The following is an 11,696-nucleotide window of genomic DNA, read 5'->3' as shown; positions in this document are numbered from 1 at the left end:
TATATATTTATGCTCAACGTTAAAAATTTCTGATTTAAAACTTCAAATTAAAATTTTCAACGCTATTATTCTTCCTTCGCTTTTTTACGCCAGCCCGGTGTGGGCTCTTGATCTTTTTTATAAGTTTGAAAAGTTTCACATTAATTATTTACGTAAAATATTCAAGCTCGAGAGAACGGTGCCGGGTCTGCTCTGATAGAGTATTGGAGTTAAGCCTGGACTCCACATTACCTGAAAACAAAAACTCAGAAACAGAACTGAAACATACAGAGTTTTCGTTTCAGTTATGTTTTCGTTTTAACTTGACTCCACTAGCACCGAAATGAACTTTACGTGGAAATGCGCCATCTGTTGATTAGTTCGGCAATTGTCGTAAAGTTACAAACATGGACGACACTATGGATTTTGCCATGCTTTCTCTTCATTTTTTAACATTGCAATTGTTGATGCATTCGAAACCTCGCCGAAATCATCGTTTCTGGATGAGGAAAATATTCCGCGACAGAGAGAAATATGGATTTAATTCTTCCCTCGTTAGAGAGTTGAGGTTTCGGGATCAAGAATTTTACTTCGAGTAAATATGCAATTTAACTATTATATTTATCATGTGTTGAATAGTATGTGTACATATATTAATATTAAAATAATATTCCGTTCAGTTTTATGCGGATGACTCCGGATGTGTTCGATAGTATATTGGAGAAGGTTTCTCCCTTGATAGAGAAGAGAGACACGTTTTGGCGCAAAAGCATATCATCAAATGAAAGATTGGCTTTAACTTTAAGGTAAATAGCCCATACGTTGTTATTATTTAATCTGATATTTGCCAACATTTAGAATAAAGTCACAAAAGTTTCCATATGACATACCCTTGTAATTGCTTTAAATTTAATAATTGTTCTGTTATTGATGATTTCTAGCACAAACACTGCTTTTATATTTTTCATTTAGGAGATATAGTTAATTTTTTAAAATATTTATTTTAACCTATTGCAGTAGCTTACTAAAATTACTACTACCTTAATTTTTTCTGTGTATATTCTGACAAAAAACTATTTTACAGGTTTCTAGCAACTGGAGAAACCTACCGAAGTCTGAGCTTTTCATTTCGAATTGGAAGGCAGACTGTACGGAAAATTATACCGGAAACATGTAAAGCCATTTGGAAATGTTTCCAGAAAGAATATATGGCATTTCCATCAACTCCGGCAGATTGGAAAAATATTTCTGATGGTTTTGAAAAAAGATGGCAACTACCTCACTGCTGCGGTAGTATTGATGGAAAACATGTTGTTCGAGAGTGTCCAAAGAATACCGGTAGTCTGAATTATAATTATAAGGGAACTTTTAGTACGGTCTTACTAGCCATATCTGATGCACATTATCGCTTTCTAATGATTGATTATGGGCATTATGGTAGTGAATCAGACGGTGGAATACTAAGAAAAAGTGTATTTGGTCAGCATCTGATCAATGGAAAGTTAACCTTTCCAAAAGCAGATGCTTTGCCAAATTCAAATACACTGTTCCCTTATTTTATAATTGGGGATGAAGCCTTTCCTTTAAGGCACAATTTGTTGCGTCCTTATCCCAGACATTCTGAGTTTAGTCACTGTGAAAAAATTTACAATTACAGATTAAGCAGAGGCCGGCGTGTTGTGGAGAATGCTTTTGGTATACTAGCAGCACGATTTCGTATCTTAAGGAGACCATTAAATTATGATGACGAATCAGTCAAAAGCATGGTGCTTGCTAGTTGCGTTCTCCACAATATGCTTATTCAGAAATCTGCAGCATATTGCCCAAATGGATATGCTGATTATGAAGATTCCGATTATAATCAGAATGAAGGTGTATGGAGATCGGAAAATATAACTCTTGAAAATCTTAAAAAAGTGAGCAGCAATATGTATAATAAAGAGGCAAAAAGTCTCAGGAACATTTATAAAGATTATTTGTGTAATGAGGGAGCTGTACCTTGGCAATTAAAATCAATTCAATCTCAACCTAAAGTATAGTATACTTTATATAGGTTGTATTATCAGTAAATATTACTCCTCTGAGCTAATACAATATATTTTTATTGAATATCCTGTAGCTGTAATGTTCTAAATCTGTTATTTTGTGAAAAAATAAAACTAACAAATCCAAGATACTTGTGTTTGTCTTAATTATATATAGTTTTTAACTTCTTAATGTAGACAACAATTTCTATTATTACAGTGTTACAAAAGTATAGGAACACCACTTAAAAGTCTCTTAAAAATTAATTTGTCATAATAATAATTAAACTTATCATGACTAGGGTGAGATGTCATCATTTTTAACTGTCATGGTGGCTTTTTTTGAATGTTTTATTGAATGTTATATAAATATTTTCAATAATGCTATTCAAAATGTTTTCCAACAAGATAAAAATTATGGGCAAAAAAAGAAAGTCAGGACAGTCTAAATGTTTAACATCCAGGAATGAGAGAGAAGTTTTGAAGCTTATAACTAATAAAAACATGTCAACAAGGCAAGCTACTGCTGAATTACAAATAGATGTATCTCATGCGACTGTTTGGAGAACTTTAAAAAACAATAACAATGTAAAATATTTAAAAATGAAACTGAAAAACCACCTTTAACTGCCAAACACAAATCAATGCATTTAAATTGGACTAAAGACAAGATGGAATGGACTGAATGGCAAGAAACAATGTTTAGTGATGAGAAGTTTAATTTAGATGACCCTGATGGGTTTCTATATTATTGGCATGTTTTAATAAGAGAAAGCAGAGTTGAAGTTAAAATCTGGGTCTGTAATAATTTGGGGTGGTTTTGGAGGTAAAACTGATTTAGTATTTGTTGACAAAAATATGATTACATTTGGTGGGAAACAATATAAATCTGTAAATCAATTGAAAACTGCAATAATGAATACATGGGATGAAATTAAGAATAAACAATTAAAAAACTTAATAAACTCTATGCCTAAAAGAATTTTTCAAGTAATTGTAGCCAAACAGGGTGAAACCAAATATTAAAAGTGCCTAAAATATATTTATACTTTCTAAAATTACATAAAAATGTTATCTATACTTTTGTAACATGTAAAAAGTGAAAGACTGTGATAACTTCTATTATATTATTATTATTAAAAGATAAAACAAATTTCATTTTCCAGCTTTTTAAAAGAATAACAAAAAACTGTTTTCTATAAAAAATTTAAATAAACATTGAAAAATCACAAAATTTGTGTTGTTCCTATACTTTTGTAACAGACTGTATAAAAATTAATAATTTATGCAAGGAACATTATTCAGGAGACATCTGAATTAAATGAAAAAATTTCACATATAAATTTCATACATCTTATGAATCAAATTTATTTAAATAAATTATATAAAGAATAAAATGAAAACTTCATTGAAGTTCAATTTAAATCAACTGCTTATATTGAAAACATCCTTTATTAAAAACACTATATACAATAATTATTAAAAATCATTATCAGCCTTTTCTTTTTCTTGCATTAGCAATTCAATGCCATGAATTGCCTCTCGTCTGTTTCTGGGATTCAAGTTTCTCAATCTGGCATCAAGGTATTCACAAAACCTTGATACCAGATCTGGTTGTTTCTCTTGTTTTGCTTTTTTTAAAAAATACTCTGACATATTTTTTGTCGTCTCTTCCAAGTAATTTAATATACCTTTTTCTTTTCTAGATTTTTCGAAATTACTCTTGCTTAAACTGAAAAATTAGATTCATCAGCACACATATTATAGGCCTACAACTAATTATATATTCAATATAATCATACCTTGGTGTATTAAAAACATCAGGATTTTCTGTAGGTGAAATGCTGAAAATAATTTATAATAATCAGTTGTTTAAAAACTTATAATACATTATATAGGTTTATTATATTTAAATTAGTTCAAAGTGTACATACTTTTGCATTTGAGTTTCGCTCATTGGAATATCTTCATTACTAAAAATAAGTGTCTTATTTAAGTATACCAATAATAATTTTTTTCACATATACTTATTATGCTTTATAATTATTTATTACTTACTTTGATTGAGTGAGTGACATGCAGGATACTATCTCAATATTATTTTCTAGACTATTTTCATCTTCGTGTATTAAATTGGAAATTTCCCTTAATGGGGACATATTGTTAACTGAACTGTAGAAAAAAATAATAAATTCTAAATTGAAAACAAATCAGGTAGATAGTAGTTTAAATTTTAGTCAAAAAACATAATATTAATGAAAGAATAATAATCCCTGCAGCTATATTTTATAACTAAAAGCATTTATTTTAAATTATTGTATTTTTTTTGTTAGATTTTCTTAAAAATGCGTTTTTAAGGGGTATTTTCTTCACGGCAATTTTTGTGATAGATATTTGATTTAATATTCCGATAAAATCGTCTCTAGATAGACTACTAAATATCTACGTATCATCAATTAATGAAACTGTGACATTAATAAACTTACCTTGCACATTCACTAATACAATCTCTTAGGACGCTATCCATGAGATCATATAAATGCCACGTGGTTTTATATATGTCTCTTGTCCCACTACCACTGGCTAAACTCTCTCGAATTTTTTTTCTCTCCCTGTTATAACGATCCCTCTGCACCTTCCACTTTTGTTCTGCTTCACTTCCTATTTAAAACATTTTATAATTAAACGATTGCACTTTACGAGTTCAATGCAGTATATCAAACTTTCTTACCATTCAATCCAAATTTCACGCCAATCGCCGTCCATATCGTGTGTTTCAACCCTATATCTTTAAACTCTCTACATTTCTTGTCGTATAAACACCTGTACTTTCTGACTTCTTCAATAAATAATTCCAAATCTACTTGCTTTCTCATTCTCTTAGCTAAACTTTCCGCCATTATGACTATTTCAAACTACACGTGACAAATTCACGTGACTACGCGTCACAAATCCTTGCGTTGTTATTGGTTGCAGCACGACAGAAACGCGGAACGAAAACGGAAAAGTTAAATAATTTTTAACTCTGCTTTCAGTCTTGTTTCTGTCCAACAGAACGTTCCAAAACCGGAAGTTTCGTCAGTTTGGCTTTCAGTTTTACGATTACGTCGCGGATTACGATAATGTGGAGTCCAGGCTTTACTCTATCAGAGCAGAAACAAATAGAATTCAAATATTTCCTTGGTTTTTAAAGAGATTAATAAGATGTTACTAACGACTTATAAATACAGATGATGAAAATATAAAATTTTTACACCAAAATATGTATCAAAGAAATGTCCTAAACCCCATCAAAGATACTTGGCAATATAAATTTAACAACACACGTCAATCGTATGGAATTTCAAGTGCCTTACTAGATGAATCTGGCATAAATTGGAAAAACGGTTACACACTACTGATGGATTCGGAAAAAAAAGGTTATGCTGTATAAAACATACTGGGGTCTGAAGACCACGTGTTCTGTTGCCTAACCGGTTCGTAACCAACCCCTTGGGTGGTTCACGGTGTAAAGGAGGGACAGGCCCTCATAGCATAAAAGCTTCCTGTTGTAAAAGTTAATGGGAGAAGGGGAGATATGTGGTCCAAAGATCACGTGTTCTATTGCGTGATCCTTGGGTGGGCCGCAGGGTAAAGAAAGGATGGGCCGCGTTTTTCGGAAAAAAAAGGAGAGAGAGAGGAGATCGCGCATGCTCAACGGAAGAGGAGGACTTTTTTAGGGAAGAAAGAATGGAGAGAGGACGTGTAGACGATAGAGTCACGAGATTGTTCTTTTTGTGTGTGTTGTTTCTATGTGTTGTTTCTATTGTTCTAATTTTTATGGATACAGTATTTATTATTTCGGATCTCTTCTTGCGCATTAATTTTTAAAGATATTAAATACATAGACTAATTGTTCTCGTCTGTTGCTAATCGACAAACTTTAGCTACTTCTAAATCAATTAAACGAAGATAATGGAAAAACCAACTGCTTTTTAAAAGTTTGGAAAATGTCGTTTTATAACTGCAAATTATCAATTCAATAATAAGTGAACCGTAATTTAAAACCCGAATATAATCATTAGTTTAACCAGAATTCTGTTCGTTAGTAGTTACCAGAATTCTGTTCGTATTTAAATATTAATACGCAATAAACAACAACATTCATTTTATAATATAGCAAAAATAAATATATAATTTTTTATCCGCCATCCGCATCGTTTAACGCTTTTCTATGCATAATTGAGAGTAAAAACTATCGTATTTGCCCTCCCGAAACCTATTTTTCCATTCAGAATTACATATATTTTAATTTTTATCCATCTACAACCCGTAATTTTGAATTTTTCTATTGATAAATCATACATTTTTGCACACTTCTAACATTTGCACGGCCTTAAAAAGCTGTTTAAGGTTCCAAAATTTTAAATTTTTTTTATTTTTATACCCTGCAGCATGTTAGAAATTGCATAGAAATCATACTTCACCGTCTCTACATCGGTCAGAATTCGTAGCTAATCTCTGAATAAACTTATATACATGCTATGAGAGGTTGAAAGCAGATTTACAAAACAAAACATGGAGTTAAATGCAGCGGTATCGCCTCTATTAGAATGATACATGGAAATAATTCTGGTAGACACCCCCTCCAGTCATATAGGAAATAAAGTGCAACTCCAATTTCCTGGCTGCCGCAACCCGGAAGTGACGCGGGGCATTAAACTTCTGACTCACTATTTCCGGTTTTCACTGCGATTTTCACTTTCACTATTTAAATTAATCACAAACGTTCTAAATTGTTAAGGATCTACACGGTTTTTAACCTTTAAAACCCTAATTTTTATTTTACGTTCATCGTTGTGGCTCTGTAACTTAAATGCCTGACAAGTTACGGGCGATTTGCAATTGAAAATGCCTATTAATGCCCTTTAAACAATCTTAAAAGTTGCCAAAATATGCTTTAAACGATCGGAACAGTGATTTAGTTAGTGATACTACGAGCGAGACAACTTTTAACTTCATTGAAGTTAGCTTGTTCGATTCAGCCTCCAACGATCATTTTTCTCCTCCGCATCACCATTAATCTCCATCCTCCGGCGTTTCTTCAGTTAAATTCTCAACTTTACACGTTTAAATCTTACTTAAATATAATTAATAAAGGCGCGAAATCTTCAAATTGACAAGACTTGATTAAGATGATCTCACTTACTCGAAGCGCTTTGAAGGCATTCAGGCGTAACGAAAATTATGCCTTCCGATAAGGCATTAAAGTATAAATTTTATTGCTGAATTTAAGCTTATAACGTGTACGAAATTCTACACAATTAGCCTTATTGGTTGCCTTGCTACAGGTCGATTTCTCCCGCCGCATCGCTTTTCATTTAGATTGAGCTCTTTCATTTCCTACCACCCGAGCACCCCATTTTTTCCGGTTTTCTTCGTAACTTACACTACCCATCAGTCTATAAGATAAGTCTATAGAAGTAAAAGACATTTTGTAAGAAGTTAAATGCTGTCGCGAGACATCTAGAAGTCAATTAGTACCTTTACCGAACGCATTAAAATCCCATTTTGTAGTTTGTGAAGAAGTTTGGCTCCGATCCACCCTAACATGTTAGAAATGGCACGGTAATGTATTAAAGATTGGTCCAACCATTCATCGCTACGATGAACACAGGTAGAAGGGGAGGATATATTCTACACTTTTAACAACTGTACACAATTCTTCCTCCATTCTTCCACTTTATAAACGTCACTTCACGCCATCCCGGATTTAAGGCAAGAGGAGTTAAAGTAGATAAAGAAGCCATGCTTTTTATGGCTCCCTCTCTTTATTTTTTTTCTATTTTATGGATCTTAAGAGTGTTATAGAAAATTGCGATTAATCTCCTATCGATTTTTTGATTTTATTTTCCGTGAAAATGAATTAAAGAATCGACTGATGCAACCTGAATAACAATACCCCTCAAAAAAAAGTATGGGTCCTCTACCTCCTATTGTTGTATTGTCGCATTCAGAGATAGCACACACACACACAGACACACAGTTCTTAAAACCGACTTCATTCCACCCCGTGTTCAATTTCTGAAATTGCATCAGATTTTCTTTGAATGGTCCCTCTCTACAGAGGCTGGCAACAGTACTAAGAGCACCCTTCTTTTATCTTCTTTTTTGCCAAGTTCTATTGCTTTTAAGCTCTCGCTATGCTCCGTACTCGTTGATATCACATGGTGTATGGGGGTGGGCGTTATGCAAGATCGAGCAAGATTAATGAAGCTTGCAATCCGAGCAAATCTAATTTCGCTCGGGTATCTTGCGGATGCGAGGAGTTGGAAGGGATTGAGAACAGAGGGATTATCTCTTAAGAAAAGTATTTTTCTTTGAGATACACCTCATATTTAGGACATTAAGAATATCCATATTTAAGATTTTAGTCATTTATATGATTTAAATCTCTGAAAAAACCCTTTGCAATATTCGAACTCCAAAGCGTAATCCCTCAAGTTTTATGAAGGGTGCTTTAAACGAATGGGAAAATATTAATGTTTCCTAGTTTATATTTACTTAAAATGTGTTTTTTTACGGTGATGGATTTCCCCACAAGGAACGTGAGGCACATGCCTAGGGGCCCCGGGTCTCGGAGGCCTCCCGAAATTGAAAAAATTAAGCTGTGTATCATAATAATATAAATCAAATCTATAAATAATTCTATAGCTGTTATTAGTGTATAACATCGTAAAATTATGTAGAGGGGGCTCCGATCTTCTGTGCCTAAGGTCCCCGAAGGTCTTAGTCCTGGATTTTTACAGGAATTTTGCGGATTTCAGCATAAGAACTATCGAAAACATCACTGAAAGGCATTACTTCTAACGCTAAAAACGAGGCATTCAATAGATTTGCCACCGCTTCGGCACACACTGAATCAATGAAAGAGGCGCGCATACATCACGCGTAAACCTATAACAGTAGCTTGCAACGGGGGTTTTATGTATATTCGGGCTAAAAATTCGAGCATTTAAGTGCTCTGGGGGCTACAAAATAGCCATAAGGCATTGATGTTAGACTCATTGACTCGTAGGCCCCATTAGTCACGCTTTATTGCCAATTTTATTAACTAAATATGGACGATAAGATTATTTATATGGCGTGGATGTGGTAAGGTTGATATCTGGAGGGAGAAAAGGAGAAATAATGAATCAGTGCGACATCTATAAATCAGTTGGGGTCTGGTAGATTCCTGTCGTCGGCACAGTTTACAGCTCGTCCTTCTACTCATCCATTTTCCTGCCGTCGTCGAATCGATTAGGTCCCACGAAACGTGTCCAATAGGAGTCAGCAAACGGTGGAACCTCCGCGTGCATTCTGTCTCTCCTCCAATCTTCCTGATATAAAAAAAAAAAGAAGAAAGAAAGGTTCTAGTCCGAGTGATCCAACAAAAAAATCCATTCTTTACTAATTTATCAAGCGAGGAAGCGTCTAAATTAATGAAAACTTGGAACCAACCCCCGCTTAAAGCATGTTTTTCACGTGATTTAAAGCATTTTTTAACATAATTGACACATTTTATGTGGTGTAAGCAGCATTATTTTTCTAATTCCTCCGCCTGAAATCTGATGATGAGAAAGATCCTTCGCATTGAAGGCGTTCAGCAAACTCTCTTTCAATATGAATTGTAACCCAATCGCGATAGCGATAAGACTTTTTTCCTTATTTTTCAACGTTATAAGAACAGAAGGAGCCGCTAGTATGAGAAAATTTCCTTATTTCCACTAAATCTATCCCTCTATAGAGTGGTTACCACCGTGAACGATGTACTGGTTAAAGGTTCTACCAATCGATGTCGATGTAAGGTCGACCTCTCTCAAATAAATTTTTAACTCGTTTTGGATGACCTCCGACCCTATGAAACGAGTAAGTAATCCAAGTAAACGAACACAGGAAATTGGTAGATGCAAAGATGGCTTCCATAGATAGGAAACGAATGCTACTGACATCTGGATGAAGTTGAATGGTCTTCCGACAGTTGGCACCAGATGTCGGACGCTCCGACCTCTTTCTAGGGCTATCGACCAATTTCGTTTGCATCATTAATGCCTGACTTGGGTCCTTCCTGTAATTACCGATTTTCGCCGCTCGAATCTTCTTTTTGTAAACTTCATATGACTCGACAATATCATCCTTTCTACTTGTCACTCCCTTCGGAATTTTTTTCAAATACCCCCCTATCTTGTTTTCCTCCCCTACGGGCCTATAAACCCCCCCGAAACTGTTAAGACGAAGCTGAAACGTACAAGCTCCATCGATAAGAGGAAATTGATAAATCCGTCTTTCAACGATACAAAACTTATCAAGATAATTAGATAATAATAACGATAATGAAATTAAATCTGTCAGAATATAATCAATTAATGCTTGAAATTCTTTTGTATTTTTCAGTTTTCTTTCACCAGTAGACGAAGAAGCGGCTCTTTGATTTTAATCCAGTTAAAACCGGATGGAGATAACTATAAGCCAAGTGTTAAGAAGGGATTATCATGATAATCTTCAAACTTAACACCTTTTCGTTTATGTTTTTAAAGTATTTTTGGAAGGAGCAAGAGAAAAGTTTTGCAGAAAACATCCATCGTAAAGGGGAGACGAAAGGGGGGAGAGAAGCGGAAACGAAAGAAGCATCCATTTTCATATCGAAGTCCTTCACGCTTATGTATACAGGCGAATAAAGATTTGTTCCCTCTTCAGGCCGAGGATAATGGTGGAATCGGAAAAGTGACATTGTCTGGAAACATCCTTCACATCCATCACTATCACAAAAGTCCCGAAGGCATCCCTTCGAAAAAAAGAAAGAAGAAGTTTTCCAAAAACGAATATTCTGGACCCGTATGTCGCCCAGCTTGTTCGCGTCATTTTACAAAAATTCCTCTAGAGGATTTCAACTCAGATACGTTAAACAATGGAATTTAAACTTATCCAAATAAAGATTTGTTTTATAATAAAACAAAAAAAACTTGCTTTTTTTGAATGCCTCGTTGCCTTTTTTCATCATCCCTCAATTACATCCCAATCACCGGTATAAGTTGGTCAGACTAAAGTACAGATTTTTAAAGCAATTTTAATGCTTACACTTATTATATTTCTTAAATTATATAGTTAAAGGCTTAATTAGTAAGAGCCTTTTTAAATTTTTTTTTAATTATAAGCTACTCGGCTGTAATTTTATAACAAAATTCAGGCCCCATTGTTTGGAATGCTGTCATTTTTCCTATTGGCCACTATTGATGTGGATAAGAAAGTATTTTTTTGGATCTTTGCATATATAATTTTAATATTTTTTAAAAATTAAGGCTCTTTTTTAAAATTCATTAACATTTTTTTAAGTGTTTGAAAAGTAGGAACCACTAATTTTCTTAGTTGAAAAAATAAACACGTGTTCGGGTATAGATGACTCGCTGCTTATAAAGGCTTGCATTTTTATATGTATAATTCTTTTTAGGAATTTTTTAGTAATTTAATTAAATTAACGTTCTGGGAGCCTTCAGGCACATATAAAAGTAAAATTAGAATAAAAGAAAATAAAAACTTGCGGTTTAATATTGTGGACTATCGACCGCTGCTGTCTAAATTGGTAGATTTAATAGAATTTTATGGAAAAATTAAGGCTAAAATGTATATTTTTAAGGCTTTTCAAATGACCCAAATACATCTGATTGTAAATAA

The 11,696-nt window shown here is 33.6% G+C and overlaps 2 protein-coding genes across 2 annotated transcripts; one reads left to right on the top strand and one right to left on the bottom strand.

The window, feature by feature from the left end:
* Positions 1-441: 441 nt before the first annotated feature.
* LOC136979963 (uncharacterized) lies at positions 442-2,151 on the top strand. Its single transcript, XM_067275991.1, has 3 exons — positions 442-574; positions 660-785; positions 1,064-2,151. Exons 1-3 carry the CDS (start codon positions 447-449, stop codon positions 2,016-2,018), a joined length of 1,209 nt encoding a protein of 402 aa, XP_067132092.1. The 5' UTR covers positions 442-446; the 3' UTR covers positions 2,019-2,151.
* A 1,331-nt stretch (positions 2,152-3,482) lies between these two features.
* LOC136979966 (uncharacterized) lies at positions 3,483-4,933 on the bottom strand. Its single transcript, XM_067275994.1, has 6 exons — positions 4,735-4,933; positions 4,490-4,664; positions 4,062-4,175; positions 3,938-3,976; positions 3,806-3,847; positions 3,483-3,735 (listed from the first exon to the last, which is right to left on the bottom strand). Exons 1-6 carry the CDS (start codon positions 4,901-4,903, stop codon positions 3,483-3,485), a joined length of 792 nt encoding a protein of 263 aa, XP_067132095.1. The 5' UTR covers positions 4,904-4,933.
* Positions 4,934-11,696: the final 6,763 nt, after the last annotated feature.

Source organism: Centruroides vittatus, unplaced genomic scaffold (assembly GCF_030686945.1).
Source record: "Centruroides vittatus isolate TY-2023 unplaced genomic scaffold, ASM3068694v2 contig_656, whole genome shotgun sequence".
NCBI classification, from domain to species: Eukaryota; Metazoa; Arthropoda; class Arachnida; order Scorpiones; family Buthidae; genus Centruroides; species Centruroides vittatus.
Note: the sequence above shows the minus strand (reverse complement) of the source record. Positions and strands in the feature narration are given on the sequence as shown.

Coding starts and splice junctions, on each gene's coding strand:
- LOC136979963 (XM_067275991.1), top strand. CDS start 447: ATGCATTCGAAACCTCGCCGAAATCATCGTTTCTGGATGAGGAAAATA. Junction 575..659: donor GATCAAGAATTTTACTTCGA/GTAAATATGCAA, acceptor TATTCCGTTCAG/TTTTATGCGGATGACTCCGG. Junction 786..1,063: donor AGATTGGCTTTAACTTTAAG/GTAAATAGCCCA, acceptor ACTATTTTACAG/GTTTCTAGCAACTGGAGAAA.
- LOC136979966 (XM_067275994.1), bottom strand. CDS start 4,903: ATGGCGGAAAGTTTAGCTAAGAGAATGAGAAAGCAAGTAGATTTGGAA. Junction 4,176..4,489: donor TGTATTAGTGAATGTGCAAG/GTAAGTTTATTA, acceptor TTTTTTCTACAG/TTCAGTTAACAATATGTCCC. Junction 3,848..3,937: donor AGCGAAACTCAAATGCAAAA/GTATGTACACTT, acceptor AATTATTTTCAG/CATTTCACCTACAGAAAATC.